The sequence below is a fragment of the Seriola lalandi genome, unplaced genomic scaffold, assembly GCF_002814215.2.
Source record: "Seriola lalandi dorsalis isolate HSWRI2012SDOR001 ecotype SW California unplaced genomic scaffold, Sedor1 jcf7180002054945, whole genome shotgun sequence".
Classification (NCBI taxonomy): Eukaryota; Metazoa; Chordata; class Actinopteri; order Carangiformes; family Carangidae; genus Seriola; species Seriola lalandi.
Genome location: NW_019525496.1, coordinates 1,448,063 through 1,464,870, shown reverse-complemented (window position 1 = coordinate 1,464,870; position 16,808 = coordinate 1,448,063). Strand labels below are relative to the sequence as shown.

Below are 16,808 nucleotides of genomic sequence, written 5' to 3'. Positions count from 1 at the left end.
GGTGGCCTGTGAGGACTGAGTCAACACATTGGAATAAATATATATATATATATATATATGAAAATTTGTTTTAACAGCAAAGAAAGACAAGTCCACTTTAACTCCATGCAAACACACTTGTCATAGCTTTAAACAGCATATTCCTACCTATCACAGGAAGAGCTACTCGGGCTGGATTCATGCTGCGCATCCAAGAGGATCTTTTCCATGTCTCCATTGTGGATAGAGGAAGATGATGGCACATGCTCTAATCCTCCAATAAGGGTTTCATCGTTCTCAGGCACCACCTCCAAGGTCTGCAGAGTTTGACTCACAGCAGCATTTGCATTTATTTGGTCAGCAGCGGGTGTCACTAGCAGGTTGGTCTGCATGCTCTGGGTCCCTGTGTTTCCATTCAGCTCCAGCTCTACCCAAGAGCCTTAGCAACACAAAGGTCAAGATGAGATAGGGAAGGGACATTAGTCTCGTTGTGTCAAAGTGCAAACCCCAACAGCAGATTGTGTACCGCACAGTAACACACCTCTGTCTCCTTTCAATAGGAAATAGCTGACCTACATTTCCTGCACCACTGACACTCTGCATTCAAATGAACTGGCTGTGCACTGCATCCATGATAGCATGCATTTCTTTGTGCCACTGCCCCACAAACAGCTTGCATTTTTTTTGCCAAACAGGATGGAGTTATGTAATCTCTTACAGCCAGCGGGCTTGGTTGAGCACCAAATCTAAACCTTCCAACATGAGACGCCCATTTTTCCCGCTTATGGCTCGCTGAACATAAAATATATTTCATGTAATTCGACGACGCACGGATGCATGAGACCGACTGCACATTTACAAAGCAGCAAGTCATCAATGCTGCTCTCATGTGAGGTCTTGCATAACTGTGGAGTGCAGTGTGAGACAATCTGCCCAGGCACGTCGCTGTTCCAGCTGTGATGTTGACACATAAAAAGCGCACGTCCCGGGCCTCTGTCAGAGCTAATGATTTAGTCCATAACAAAACTGTTTATAGATTCAAGTCTGAACACACCTTTTCCCCATTTTAGGAGCTGTTTAGTGTGCAACCACTTTGGGCTAACATCCTACCATTGTCTTCCTTTACAATTGACAATTAATTAGATGGGCAACTCGGTTACACTAGTAGCTAATGTGATATGAGTTATTATCAGAAAATTCAAATATCAGTAGCAAATAAAAGCAATATTTATTTCGTCTTTTGTCCCAAACTTGTTTTCATTTTGTCTAGAGCCCGCCCAACGCTGTCTGGTGCACGCGATTGGCCTGCAATTCCATCAATCAAACATTTATGGCAACGCAATTGGCTAGTTTGCGGTGACGCCAAACGACATCACCCTCCACCCCTCCCAGAAGAAGAGGAAATTCCATACCCGATGTAACTTTTACAATAAACTCTCCAATCTCCACGAATAATCTCAAAAACACACACACTTATTGACAGTATCTACCGCAGCCTTAGTAGCGTGGTGCACGGAAAAACTGACGACGGTACGTACCGTGAAGCCCGGGCTCTTCGTTATTGTTTTGCTGAGCAGCAGCGGTGGACATGTTGACTCCCCAGCTTCAGCATTCATCAACATGACACGCAGACAAACTATCAAGTGCGCAGGCGCCAAATCTGTCCAGAGTCCAGACCACAGACAGACAAGACACTCAAGTTAGCTCTGGATCAGTGAACGTCTCTTTAAAAATATTTTCTTTGAAATTTGCTATTTTTACTTAAAATATCAAAAATAGTCCCTCGTCACAAATATACGTGACTGCAAGATTTACCAACAGTGACAGTAAAGTGATGTTATTAAGAATATAGTTTGTCCGGGGACATTTATGCTGGAGTGATACAAAGACATGGGTGGACTCTTTCTATCTGAGCCATCTGAGCCCGTGGAGGGTTTGAAGACTGATGATAGTAGTAAAGCTGGCCCCAGTCACCTCCTATCACTCACTCTTCAAATATAACTGCTTGGCTACATGGCTGCACTTTAATTAATGTGGGGAGGTATGTATAAACATTAGCAGTGTTTGCTGTAGATTTGTAGAGGATGGCTCTAATATACATCACCCCTGCTTCCATAAAAAGGTCCTTGTGGATTATGCACAGCTTGTTTTTGGAAAATGAATGTCAAGCGATGTGTTTCCACACTATCATGTAAAGTGACAGGCAGGGGGTTATATGCACAACATGTGATTTCAAAGAGGTTGGACAGAAGAAGACAGCACTTCAGCAAAGTTCTGCCCCTTCCCTGTTGACCCCATGGCAGGTGAGGTGGTGGGGGCAGGTATAAACTGTTGTCATAAAACTATATACTATGTTGGATGATTACTTGCTGAGGGTCAAATGGATGCATACCAGTGTTACTTCCCTGCAAGATCTGAATATCTTGGAGAAATCATTATGATCAGCAGGTTTGTTGTAAGAAGGGATTTGCATTGTTAGACACTAATTTTACCAAGAGCAGCAGTGTGCGACACCACTGCAGAGATATGAAATATTTGGCCCTTTTAAAAACAAAGCAGCGACTCTGCCTTGGTGATGAAACAGGCCTAAAATAGTGTGTGTAGGCTCTGCAATAACAAAAATCAAGTCCTGACAAAGCCCATATTTATGCAATCAGTTCACATTTACAGCTCATATTATCTTCCATGCACAAATAAAGCAGGTCATTCATTTTATCCAGAATTCAGGTTTGAAATTCTTTATTACTTTTCATCTAAATTGTACTTTATTCCATTTGACAAAGACAAACATAGCTGTACAATGAACCATTTAAACAGATCACCAAAACTCTCCTACAATCTTTATTCAAGAGCCCCTTGAAAGAAATAAACAAAAACATACAAATTAATGAAATTCACAAAAATAAAAGTGCATTTTGTTTTTAACTCCTGTGATACATTAGACATGTATATAATGCTGCTGCAAGTGGAAAAACCTCATAACTCCAAATTAGACAGTTTCCTTGAGATTTCATGATCGTTTAAACTGTATGTAGAGCAAGTTTAGTTGACCCAAGGTTCATGTCAAAAGCCATTATAGAAACATGAATGTAAAAAAAAAAAAAAAAAAAAAAAAAAAAAAAAAAAAATCTATGATCTACCTGTCAGTAAGGCAGATTTTCCTGAGAAGCTGCCTTCTTGAAGGTACAAGGTTTTGATCACAGAGCAGCAGTAAATTCCCCTGAGCAGTCTCCTGTCTGGCATACCAGAAAGTTCAAGAAACATACTTGATTATCTTATTTCTTCTTAATGCTTTGAGAAAGGCAATAGGGTTCTTCTGAACGTCTTTGTGGTTTACACCATAGCCTTGAGCAATAGCTATGGAGACATATGGGGAAAGTGAAAAATATTATTGGTTAGTTTATTGATTTTATGAATATCGGTGACACTCAGTCTGTGGTGACCGTCTCTACTGTGTCTGCAAACATGGGATTTTGTAAAAGCCAAAGTCAACATTTTTCCAAAAAGAAAACTTGCCAATTCTGATCGGGTATTATTTCTATGTAGATTTTTGCATTTTCAAAAATTCTTCACAACTTCCAACAGGTTGTTAGAACAGTTAATACTTGACAGTGAATGAGTGAGTAAATGTTTCTTTGAATGAATGACAGGTCAAAGCTGATCACTGATCTCATATTTTGAATGGACAACTCTCCTTCTGTATGGGTTGCTAACTCAGTGGCTAACTGACTGAATCCTCCTTGACTGTGGAGTGGGACTTTATACATATGTGACTTGAGGCAAAGAACTTGAACAACCCTCACACAATCTTGCATTAGACAATAAGAAAAGTTGTTTTTCAAAAAGGGTGCGAAAAAAAAACAAAAAAAAAAACAGATTAACAAAGTGTCTTAATAGTAGAGGACATCACCCAGAGCCCTGAGAAAGAGAGAGAGTGAGAGAGCGAGAGACTCAATACCACAAATGGAGGAGATGGTAATTATTTTTGTGGCATCCTAGTGATTTGGAAATCAGTTCTCTATGGTAGCAGTCACACATAAAATGTGGTTCAATGAACCAACAGGCTTCATGCCCCGATTCAATGGCTTAATCTGTCACCAGAACAATTGTAATATAGTGGAAACTGAGCTATAATCAACCAGTTTTCTCCAAAGAGAAGTGGCAACATGGGACCAAAGCATAGTGTAGCAGAGAAACAGCAGAGTTAAACGTTTTCCATGTTCAGTACAGTCATTAATGACGGCTTCCATACAACAATCATCTTCAAACCAAGTGCTTCACAAATTCTCCTTTTCAGATAAACAAGTGTGTATAGGAGAGCTACCCCTGTATCACAGGAGAGAGAAGACATTTCATACAATAATTCAAAATCAGTAACTCTGCCTAGTCAATTGACTTGACTAACTTTAGAGAGAACTTGATTTTACAGTTTTAACATCACATGTTGATTAAAATGCCTTTCCCATTTAGGCCTTCAAGGACCTATTCTTTCACAGGAGCTCAATGATTCATAAACAAACCATGGCACAGAAACAGAACATTAAGATCCAAATTAGCTCAGAATCTAACTCTGAAGTGTCCAAATAAGTTCTACATAAACATCAGTTACAGTAAGCCAAATTAAAAAAATAAACTGTTATAGTGCTTATGACTACAGAGGTACTGACACCTGAAAATACTTTTCTTTGGACATCCCACGTCAGAAACGACACACTTCCTTGATGTCACAAAAAGTCTCTAGCTTTCAAACAAATTCTTACCAGAATGAACAAAATAGTCATATTACAAAAAGGTTACCTGACCTTCAAGCGACCTTCAATCTACAATCAGTCTGAGATAGACAGCTAAAGAAACTACAGTGATCAGACTGTAATCCTATTGCCTTAATTTATACAAAAATAAATCAGCTATAGTGATTATTCTTCTCTTATCAGGTACGGTACAAAACATCATTAAAAAAACAAAAAACAAAAAAAAATCTACAAACAGAAACAAGATCCAGAGGGTAAAGCGATTAATCAATCTAGAACAACACAATGCGCTTTGTGGGGAAGCTGACAGCAGCACTCAATGTTGGTGCCACAAACCGCAAGAGAATTAGGCCACAGCACGCCATCGTGCCCTTCCACGTATATAAGCTTTTGTCCTGAGCTTTATATGGTGGTCCACACATGTGCACGGGTGCCCGGTCTGACCGGTGACACCTTGTCTGCAAGACAGCTTTAAATTAATCTATCTTTAGAGTGTATAGGACTGGTTACTTTGGCATAATTGGCCCCCACTTAACTCCCAAAACCACAATACCTGACAGAAGTGTGCGCAAGTCATTCTTGTGTCCATGTTAAAGGACGATTTTGTTTTCTTTTATGTTTTAGCCCATTAACTAGAAATCAATTACACATCACTGCCGACAATTTTCCTAAATGTAGCCATTTCAGTGCACTATGAAAATCAACTTACAGGCTTGAGCTTGAGATAAGTAATCCATCCCAATGAACATTTTAGGCAAGTTTTTAGTAATGCATCTGAGAACCAGGGATTGTTTTGAAAACCTGATTCCGATATGTTCAGGACGCTCGAGCACATTACAAGCTGCTATTGTGTCAGAAGCTCTAATCCAGAGGACAGATGTTTAGAAACATGAATGTTCTTGCAAATTTCATTATATCCTGCATTAAAAAGGCTGATTTTAGACGACTTACATTTATTATCAGATGTTTCAGTATGCTCGAACACACACTGAGTTTTCTTACTTGCGACTGTGTTAAAACATAATTAATTTTACTTAAAGACAGCAAGAAGCTCACTGTGATGGAATACAACTCAAGTCAGGTTCAAGAATGCTGACTTTCTTACTGTAGACTGTGGAAAAAGGTTAGCAGTAATGTAAGTTATACACTATTTGTAGAGAATGAGCTAAAACATAATAAAACACTAGAATAGTCCTTTAACAGCATAACCATACTGTATATCTGGAAAGAAATGGTGAGTGAACTTGGCAACTTGACAAATACTTGGGGCAAATATGGAGTGTTGACAGCTTGTATTAGCAGTGTTTCAGGCCAGTATGAAAAGGAACATGGTGACGGAAACACGTATAAACCGTATTAAGAATTTCCTATTTATACTAATAAAACATGGCAGCTACAAAAAATGATCAACAATTGGTAGCTATGACATACATGTCACGATGGCACAAAAGAATAAAGAAAATGAAATAGCCAAATATGTGCATTTAACTCATTTTCCCTTTGGTTTGGGATGTAGTGGAGTTGCAAACAGTAACTTGGTGAATGGAGTGATTCTAATGGAGGAAACCAATGACACTAAGTCACAAAGTCTGGTCTCAGATCTACAAACCCTGCATGTCTACAGTTGTTGTACACATGGAAAATGTGTTTGTGATGGCCTGCTTGGATGTACTGTGTTAATGATGCCGTTTGTTGTTGACAGAGTAAGTCTTGTCACATTCAATACTTAATTCACCAAGAGCAGATCATATCAAGACTCGGGGGTTTAGCCAAAGACAGACAAATATTGTTTGTTATGTGTGTATCAGAGCAGTGGGGCTCAAGCAGAAAACTGGGATCTGGGTTCAACAAATGCTAGTTGAGTTTTTCCTGGAATATGTACAGATTGTTGGTGGTGGCCACAGCGATGATGTTGTCCAGAGGATGCCAGGCAGTGTGGAGGATCTTCTTGTTAAAGTCAAGACTGTCTACACTGATCTCGTCCTTCTTGCGCTTCCCACCTGTGCTTACTTTGCGAGGTTTTAGGACCGATCGTGGTTTGCTGTTCTCCCGCGATGCCTCTAGGGTTACGTCCTGCCGGTAGCCTCTGTCAAACATCCTGAAGAAGTTGTTGTAGGAACCAGTCATCACAACACTGCAGAGAGACAAGTTATGAGTGAGAGATAGTAAACCAGATTATAACAATGAAGGAAAACTATTCAAAAAGCCATAAGTGTATACTCAGAACATGTCCAGAATACCCTTCTGCCACCCAAACCAAATTGTGTGTGGCCTTATACTCTGCACTGGACAGATAACTACTCTAAATGATAAGGCCAATGTTGCAGGGTTCAGCTGCGTCAAATAAGAGTCAGCCCAAGACATTTTTACATGTCATGCATGTTGAATGTGTGGGGAATTGCAAACACAAGATTATCCAAAGATGACGGCATTGAAATAAGTAAATAAATAAAAATAGGTTCTCACCTGTCGTTCCCATTCCAACAGCACTCAAACTTGTCGAAGATGCAATCATTCTCATAAAGTGAACACAACTTACTCCTGAGATATTCATGCACCTGTTAAAACAAAGTGAAGAACAGGTGTTGTAGCGACGATCGGCAGTTGTGCAAAAATGAAAATAACATTACAAGAGACTTGGACATTTTGATAATGATTGCAGTAAACACCCCCCTCTTGTGGAGAAACAGTAGAACAACTTAAAATCTGCAGGAAAAAAAACCAAACTGATGTAATGTATTTTTGTCTCAGCATGGCAACAGTTACAGACCTGATATGTCTCTACTGGTCGGGTCTCCATGTTGAGATCCCAGATTTTGACGGACAGGTAGTCGCGGGTCATCATGTAGCGTCCACTGTGGCTGAACTTCACATCAGAGATGGATGAGATGATTTCAGAAAAGAAAGAACGATTGTTTGGATCCTCTGGCTCTTCAAACACTTTAAAAAAAAAAAAAAAAAAAAAAAAAAAAAAAAAAAAAGGAAATGGATGCATGCCATTAGTATTCCCTGACTGCTATTAAGTGCAATGACAGTCTTCTTTTCTTTTTTTTTTTTTATATAGCCGTTTATAATTTGATGCAGCAACATATTAAAATCTGTCTGCGCTCTCAGTCCCGTATTTTTGGCAAAGAGTATTATGCACATGATGTTTTTACAAGCATGCTTTCTCTAAAATTGGAAAATCTAACAGAGAGAAGAAACAGTTTTGGAGCTCTGACCCTTGCCCGCTCATACAGGCGCTTCACTAGTCAAGACTTCTTCTCAGGAAACTGCAGGCTTCATTAAAGCAGATTTCTTGGCAGATGCTACAAACTCTGCTGTTAGAAAGGCTTTAAAGATTTGAACGCCATCCTCGTCAACATGCATGTCAGTTTAAAAAGATACTATTCTCATAGCCCTTTCCGGAAAGACTGGGCTCACAATGTGAGCTGGTCAATCAGAGATTGTTAGGCTCTTCATACTTATTAAAGCAATGTCTATCTACTAAAGCAAGCACACTGACATTTACCACCTTCATTGTCTATCATCCAGTTTCCTTTGGCATAACACAGATACTCATCAGAATTCATCAGTTCCCCTGCAGGCACACAGCACAGATGAAACCAGCTTACTTTTGGCGTGCTTGTCGCACAGTGCTGATGCCCTCATGTCACACATGCGGATGCTGCCCTTGCTGCTGCTGTAGACAAAAGTGTTGCATTGGTTGGGGTGAAACTCCGCTGCTGTGATCACCTCCGTCAACTCCTCCATATTGGCTGGCTTAATGTCAACAATATCTGAAGAAGTGAGGTTAAGGTCAGGGGACTAAACAGACATTACCATGACTTAAATAGAAATATTCTAAAATAGTGTAATGGAAAAATTTTCCAGTCTAAAAAAAAAAAAAAGAAAAAAAAAAAAAAGAAAACACTCTCCTCTTCGACCATGCATTCAGAAAGCCATCTATTATAGCTGCTCTGAACTAGTGAGGTGTCAACATCAACACTGCCTTATTTTGTGAATGCACTTACAATGGCAAGTAGCATTTGACTGGGACTCAATTCATTTTGCTCCCTTGGAGAATTAAGACAAGAAATAGCAACAGAAAGTCATGTGGTCAGCTCAATGCAGGAATAAAACATTTCTTTACACTAGAACTACTCTGGGGTCAAATATAACATACATTTAACTTTTCAACATTCAGACCATGTTGGAGCAACTATATGTAAAAGTTGAAAAATCTCCACTTTGGGGGAATCTAGTGGTAGCATCAGATATGACATTGTGGCAGACACCAATGCACACCAATTAATTTTTTACCCCATGATTAATTTACTTTAAAACACAGTGTCTAACATTTTTTAATACACCAGCAAAGAGCCACAGAATCATAGTTTGCACGGCTTATATAACAAAATGGATTGATTAATTCACTAACATGGATTAAAACAATGGAGTCCTAATAAGCAGTGGGTTTCAGTTTTGCCACAGGGACTGAATGATGTACGGTCTGAATGTATCCAGTGTGATGTGTGGTGGGAGGTGAACAGGATGCATGCAGGGTATCATGATCTCAGAGTGAGTCAGAACTACCTTAGAAGAAAAAAAACAAACTAACCAGGACATAACATTCATTATTTCACACAGTACCTACACAGAAAGAAACAAACTTGTGGTCACTTAAAAATGTATCACAAGTTTGTCTTTGTTTCTTGATAAAACTGTACACAAACAACAGAAGAATTACGTCAAGACCTATAAAGATGATGGCTGCGTAGAATTACAGAACAGAAGGATACTAAAGCTGCGATCAGTGATCTCCAGATGCCAGAGGTTAATGCGCAGGTCATCTGCAGACAGGTAGGTCTCACAGTCACTGTTGACTGAGATGGAGTTGATGTGGTAGGTGTGAGCATTTGCAAACACTCGCCTAGGGCTGGCTTCCACCATCAAGTCCATGGGCCTGAAAACTGGTACCTGAGGAGAGGAGAGGAGAGGAGAGGAGAGGAGAGGAGAGGAGAGGAGAGGAGAGGGTTTTAGCATCACTTCATTTGTAGGTAAGATTGTGTGGTCATCATATCATCCTCTATTTTACAAATTGCATTTTGATGATTGAGGTTCGCTGATACTGACAAACAGAAAAAAGCAGTTAAAACAAAGGTCTGGCCTCATTTTAACTGGCAAGTCTGTTAAACTGAGTCTATATTTGGAAACTATTCAATAAATATAGATCAGTGTTTCTCAAACAGAAGGGTGCACATGACTAGGGAGAAAAAAGTGAAAGCTGAATAGACCTTTTTCAGAGCACACTTTTAGACTTCTCAAACACAGGTGTGACTAATAACATTAATGATTGCACTGCAATAACTGCAGCAATGGATTATTAACGTTATTAGTTACTGTGCTTTTTGTTTGTGAGACATGTAAGTATGATTGATGAATGTCTGCATGAATCAAAAACAACTGACTACTCACAGACAGTGCCGTAATGACTGGGCTTTCTGGGTTTTAATTTTCACATCCAACATTAATGGTACAGAGATAAAGCAATTTATACACACCCGTAGTGTCGTGACAGTATTAGGATCTCTGTATCGTCCATCTTCTTCCTTCAAATTGTAGCCCTCTGGTCTCTTGTCGCGCTCACTAATTTTCCACAGCTTTATGGTTTTGTCTGGCAATGAGAAAATCTTCCTCAGTTACACAAGAAACTCTTTAAATTTAGATTACTTGTGGCCAAATGATGTCTCCATAGGGCAGATGGAAAGGAAAAATAATTTAACATCACCAATTAATTCTTACTGCAGTGAATCAGTTTAAAATCTAGTAGTTTTACTGACCATTTGTAGACAAAAGGAACTGTGCTGCATTTTTCTGAGGCAACCATCGAATCTTGTTGATCTTCTCCTCGATCTCAAGGCTTTTCAGGTAGTCAAACTCAGGCTCGTGGCTCTGGAAGGTGCTGTAAACATTGTACTCTCCTCGGCACTGTGGCTGATTCTTACTCTAAATAATAACAGAGAGAAATTTTTATAAATTTCAAATGGTTATTTTCATCTTAAATTCTGAATTCAGTAAAACCAGCAGCCTGTGTGACCAAGTTATAGGAATTTATCCAATGTAAAAAAAGTCAATGATCTGTTTATACAGATTTAGTTTATTCATATGAGTCGCCAAAACTTACCTCTGGCTCCTGCTGAAAGATGACAACACGACCCCCCTTGTCCCCGGTGGCTAGTAGCTCCCCAGAGTGGTTGAATTCAACCGTAGATATGATGTCAGCTGTCAATAAGGTAGTGTATTTAGAATATAATCTTTTTTCTTTTGTTAAACTTAGTGCCATTTTTTTTGTCTTTAAATTGGAACTGTAGTGAGGAAACTGTTGTGTAAACCTGAGATGTGTTCAACATCAAAATATTTTGCACCGGTTTGCAAGGCTTTTCTGGTTGAACAACATATCCTCCCAATGATGCACAAAATTCTTCCAGCAGCGTTAAAGATATTGTACATTTGATGCCGCTTTACCCACCTGGAAAGTGTGCAAACCATGTCATACATTGTGAAAACACAACAGAGCAGTGATGTACATGAACTTTAACTTGAACTTAAAGTCTAGGAGGGGAAAACAAACAACTTGCCATTCTCGGCTATTCAGCACTTCTCAAAGACAAGCATTCTCATCAAATCCTACAATATAACAATCAATCCCTGTTTACTGGCTTGGACTATTCTGAGCTAGTGCAATCCTTAATATAGACTATGGTGTTGTTCCTCTCTTAACACAGCACACAAAGAGCCTGACACGACCTGACTCCATACAGACTCTCATATAAAACTAAAAGGGCAGAGTGAAGGAGAAGGGGTTTAAATAAAACTACTACACTAATGTAGTGTTATGTTTTCAGGCTATGCACTGATATGTATTTTTGACACAAGGAGAGGCTCTTATTTATACTTGTTCTCAGGCAAAGCTTACTGTAAACAGCTGTGTAGCCCTCTACACACAAACAAGTCCATCATGTACTGTAAACATAGGTCTTAAGGGCACTTGTGAATTTACTAATTGGACAATGGGAAAAGGGGAGTTTGCCACTGGTCTTTCTGTGCATATGGTAATAAAAACTATAGTGTATGTAATGTGACGTTTTTTGCACTTTATTGGCATTTATTATCCCCATGTACTGTGTTAAAATGCCCTTCAGTACTGCAAGAATCCACTCATCCAAAACACAGATTACATGATCTGTGTGGTATCTAACTATGCAAATAGTTGAAAACAGAAAAGCGTCTTTCCAGACACTATGTTCCAGTTAGTCAGAATAATCAATAGACCACATCGTCATTAGTAGTTTTAATTGGGAACTATTATTTGTTAGAAAATAGTTAAACGATGAATGTGGATTATCTGGGGAAACCAAACCAAAGAAACCTGTGATGGTTTGAGCACTTCTATTGTAATGGGTTTGCAGTAAAAGTATAAATAAAATATAAAATATAGGACCACCTGCATGGTAAAACAGTGGCAGTGCCGATCAGACCTTTGAAGCAGGTCATTAATGGACTGTGTGAAACACATTTGAAGTGGAACCTAAGCACACTGATTGCTCAACCAAATAAACGTATTGCTTGACTAACTTCCTACTTTAGTTTATGAAATCTCCTTGTACTACGGGGGTAAAAACCTGCAACTATTCAGTTCTAGTATGCATTTCACTCCCATGCATGCAAGCATTACATAACACACACTGGACAAATGCACACTAGGGAATTATAAAAGTAGTGACTGTTTATATTTTTGCAGCAATTGTGCCAAAAATAGATGAATGTCAGCCATGAGCCAGTTTTACCAGTCTGTAACAGGCCTACTGGACCATAAAGCAAGTATGTGCCCGACCAGTAGCCCTTTTACCTCAGTGCAGCCAGACTGATCATGGCAATCAGTCATACAAGTTTTCATATGTATAAATATCTCAAACAGAAAGTGTAGCACTGGCATTAAAGCTAACCTCAAAACTAGCAAGCACAGGATGCCAAGCAGAAAGTACATTTTAGCAACTGTTCAGTGACAACCACATGGACTTACCTTCTGCGACATCATCATCTATCGCTCCTTTGACCTGGGAGAAGCACCACTGCACATCACTGTTCCCACCACCGGCCCCTGGACAAAACACAACCCCAACTTTTAAAACACCACCATCAAAGACAACTTTGCACGCGTTAGCCTGGTGCTAACTAAGCTAAGAATATTTATAGTCATGAGAGCAAGGCCACAAGTAACTTCATACTTATCGAATATAGTTACTGGTGTAGACAATTCCCTATCACCGGAAATACTTTTAGCATGTTTGCTGTGGAAAACGCTCACTTTCAGACTGTCAGTGACACACACATCTAGCATCTTGGAAGTATCCTAGCTTGCTAGTTAGCCTGCGCTGGTTGACCACAACAGGAGAGACAAACCCATCATCTGTGCAGGACAGGACACATACTGCGGAATAATAATTAAACCTGAGACACTCTCACAGTCTTGGCTCTCTAGTTTTACCTGCCATGGTGAGCGACTCAAACAGAGTATATCTCTGCAGCGGGCTCGGGCCCTGGGCTGGAGCAGTGCTGACCCGGGTCGGCTGGGTGGTTCTGACCAAGGAGCAGTGGAGGAATGAAGCGGAGACTGCTGCTGTTGAGTCCGAAGACCGCACAAGTCCTGGGCCCGGTTGATATTGACAGTATGAAACAGTTTTCAGCCAGAGAAAGTAAACTTCAATCCTCAGTACTAGCTTTTAGACTTTGCACTCTACTTTGAGATTTCCCTCGCCTCTGCCTCTCCCAGCATTACACTTTCAAAATGGCGCAACTCGGGCGGCGTTCATCAGCCTTCAAACTGAGAGAGCGGTGCGGGGGCACCATGAAAATTTAACCTGGCAGATCTCAAGAACCGTCGCCGATGTGGTTCTTTCCTGTCCTGGGAAACCGCTTGGGGTAATTGATTTAAAGCACGTTTCATTTTCGATGAAAAGTTAAAGGGACTTTATTTTAGAAAACCCTTTAATAGCTTAAACCCCGCCCATGTGCATTGTTTCAGTGAATCAAATCAAACTAACCCACGCACGCAGGGTGAATTCAGCAATAGTGAAGCGATAAAACTGTAAACTAGATTTGATACGACTTTTAATTTACAAATGTAGATTTAATTGAGATAAGTCCTATTTTATATTTAAGTTAATTAATTATGATTTAAATGATGATCACCCACATTATGGTGGGTTATTTTTTGGGGGGGAGTTACAAACACATTTTATGTTTGCTGTGCATTTAATGCAGGCATGTCTCTGTCAGCTGTAACACATCCGGATTTCAACAACATGAGATAAGAACAAGATAACACACAAGCCAGACACCAGTTTTGTTAGTACATATATGTCAAGAATGAGAAACTAAGTGGAGACCAAGCACCAGGCCCAGATTTACCCTTGAACAAGCCCCAAGGCAAAGTGTAGTTGAGCACCTATAGGCCTTTTTCACAGCAGACATACTTCACACCTGCTATAGTAGCAAAAGCACAGGTGGTAGTAATTACAATAACAATGGCTCTATTATATTCTTGTTTCCCAGTAAGTCATGACGGTGTGATGTGTGAGGCCACATGCAAGTAATGAAGCAGCTAAATGATCAGGAGTCATTTATTTTATTGTTTATAGCATACCTGTGCTTTCTTTGCTGTCACATGTCGAAATGTCTTTCATGAATAATGCCCACTGACATCCCTGTCACCGTCTGTCTATTGTATGTGTATCATTTAGTTTTGGTAGGATTATTTTTGTTTGTTTGTTTGTTTGTTTTTTTTGCGTGGTGCTATTATAACCTAGTGCCAACAAAGGGATGACAGGAAATGAATAAGAGAGAGATGTAAGGAGGGCCAAAGCCAGACTTGAACCAGGACAATGCAGCTCATGGTCAGCATCCTAGCTCCTAAGCCACAGGGATACCCAAGTTTTTGGTAATTTGACTGTTTTGATTTATTTAGAAATATGCACCTTATAAGCACAATATAAATTGAAACAATAAAGACCTTAAAACTAGAATTTGAAGAGAGGACTTCCTACAGGTGTTTCCTTAAGGCCCAAATAATTTCAGTTCATATTATGTTTTGGTGCTATATACAGTATTGCCAACCAAATTTGCAATTAACCAAACTATTACAAATTAATGTCCATACTTTAAACCTGGAGCCTTCTGGCCCTCTGGAAGCCTAGGGCCCATGGGGCAGGTGTCCACTCTCCCAGATATCCATGCAGAAGAACAGCTTTGTTTCACCAATGCATTTGGCAGAAACTAGAACCATAACAGAGAAATAATCCCCAGTGACATTACCACTGATGTGTCTTATTTTCACAAACATTTTGCCAAACTTTATATGTGCTTCCAAGGGGGGAAAAAACAGCTTTGAAGATACACAATACGGCTTTTGTATGCTACACAACCATACAAACATGTTTTATAGCTTCATTCTGGTAACCTTGCAGCCCAGCAGATATCACAGTTTCTAGATTGCACAATTAAACACATTGTCAACAAACACTCACTGTGGAGTTGCTCTATATGCCTGAAACACCCTGTTTAGATTAGTAAAAAAAAAGAAAAAAAAAGAAAAACTGGGCAAAAGCTATGAGCTCTAATGCAGAGTGTGAATCACAGAGCGAAACAAACATGACCACTCTAGCTGCGCATGGAGACATTAACAATTTATAGGAACTGCATAGTCCACAAATCCCAAGAAGGTCTGACTTCATTAATGAGCTCTCGAGAACGGGCTCATTCTTTAACAGTCGCTTTCTTTTTACTTTCCCACCATAAAATATGTGGTCCATCTGGCAAGGAGCAGAGCACCAAACAGCACGGTGTAGCTGAAGAGGACAAATTTAAGGATTTCCTTGAATGTCCGGAGGAAGCGGATTAACAAAGGCTCCACATCCAGAGGCTCCTGCTGCATCTTCTGCCTGCGACCAGCTTGAGTCAGGTGTCCCATATTCTCACCTCGACCCATTCTGCAAACACACACTTTTGTCAGATTTCAGAATAAAACACAACAAAATAATGAACAACTTTAATGTCCACCAAGGTGGCTTATCTGAAAGTTTACAACAACACAGGCGGTGTGAATAATCTAATTAATTACTTTAAATAATCATAAATGAAGACAAAAAAGCTCAACATTTTCTGAAAATGCAGTTGGGATAAATGACATCTTATGTATGGTCTTTGTTCCCATGCTTACTTAAGTAGAAAATAGATTATTTTTAGCGCTTTATGTATTATGAAATGTGTTTATTTGTGTTGGAGGTGCACATTGATTTGTCCCTAGCCCTGTAGGAGCTGAAGAGGCTGCATTGTCACAAGACCACTGTTAATAATTTATCTGTAAATTACAGTAAGTGCTGATCCACTTTGTTTGTGTACAGCCAGAGACAATGTAAACTGTTGAACATCTTCAGCATTTACCTTTCATGATGTTTTAAACCGTTTTCAGATATTCTCAGGGAGACATGATGAAGCTGTAGAGTATGCAACTTGCTGAGTAACACTGAATACGTTCATCTATGTTTTCTTCAAAGTAGTTATTAGTAATTGAATAAGAAATGTAAGCATAATGTAATGAGTTGTCTTGATTAAAAATGTATTAATATCTTGTCCTGGTAAAGGTTTGCCAGACTTGAACTAAATTCACAAAATTCTAACATGCATCAATTTTAAATCAAAACCAGTCATACCTTGGTGTTGTTGGTGCAAGACAGGAGCTGATCAGAATGTGGGCTCCTGTGCTTCCTGTCCTGAAGTCCAAGTTGGTGTGTGCTGCCTTGAGCGTCTCAAGCTCTTATGGCAGAGGAGGAGCCAAAAGCAATAACTGATCACAAGCATCTGAATCTCCAGGGAACGATCTAATGGGAGTTTAAGTCTTCAGTGCACCTGCTCCTCAAACAAAGAAATGGTCCTGTAAAATTATGGCCATCACGCAATATTAACAGATTTAATTTTAGCCAATCAAAATGGAGGAAATTAACATAGATTTACCCGAGCAGAGTTCACCAAAATATC

General features: G+C 39.6%; 2 protein-coding genes and 2 long non-coding RNA genes across 4 annotated transcripts in view; 1 reads left to right on the top strand and 3 right to left on the bottom strand.

Annotated features, from left to right (window-relative positions):
* The window catches only part of bnip3la (BCL2 interacting protein 3 like a), a 5,974-nt gene extending 4,316 nt beyond the window's left edge, over positions 1-1,658 (bottom strand). The window contains exons 1-2 of the mRNA XM_023394104.2: positions 1,518-1,658; positions 148-418 (exon numbers count right to left, since the gene is read on the bottom strand). Of these exons, the coding sequence (XP_023249872.1) occupies positions 148-418; positions 1,518-1,569 (323 nt within the window). The 5' untranslated portion in view covers positions 1,570-1,658. The remainder of the gene's footprint in view (positions 1-147; positions 419-1,517) is intronic.
* A 1,043-nt stretch (positions 1,659-2,701) lies between these two features.
* Positions 2,702-13,539, bottom strand: ppp2r2aa (protein phosphatase 2, regulatory subunit B, alpha a). Its single transcript, XM_023394081.2, has 10 exons — positions 13,261-13,539; positions 12,796-12,873; positions 10,897-10,994; positions 10,553-10,718; positions 10,274-10,386; positions 9,512-9,689; positions 8,345-8,509; positions 7,501-7,670; positions 7,197-7,288; positions 2,702-6,864 (listed from the first exon to the last, which is right to left on the bottom strand). The coding sequence occupies exons 1-10, from the start codon at positions 13,265-13,267 to the stop codon at positions 6,585-6,587; spliced, it is 1,347 nt and encodes a 448-aa protein (XP_023249849.1). The 5' UTR covers positions 13,268-13,539; the 3' UTR covers positions 2,702-6,584.
* A 25-nt stretch (positions 13,540-13,564) lies between these two features.
* On the top strand, positions 13,565-16,400 carry LOC147817535 (uncharacterized). Its single transcript, XR_015436276.1, has 2 exons — positions 13,565-13,694; positions 15,592-16,400. It is a non-coding gene; the product is annotated as an uncharacterized LOC147817535 (long non-coding RNA).
* LOC111644940 (uncharacterized) lies at positions 15,090-16,690 on the bottom strand. The gene is made up of 2 exons (XR_002759828.2): positions 16,484-16,690; positions 15,090-15,760 (listed from the first exon to the last, which is right to left on the bottom strand). It is a non-coding gene; the product is annotated as an uncharacterized LOC111644940 (long non-coding RNA).
* Positions 16,691-16,808: the final 118 nt, after the last annotated feature.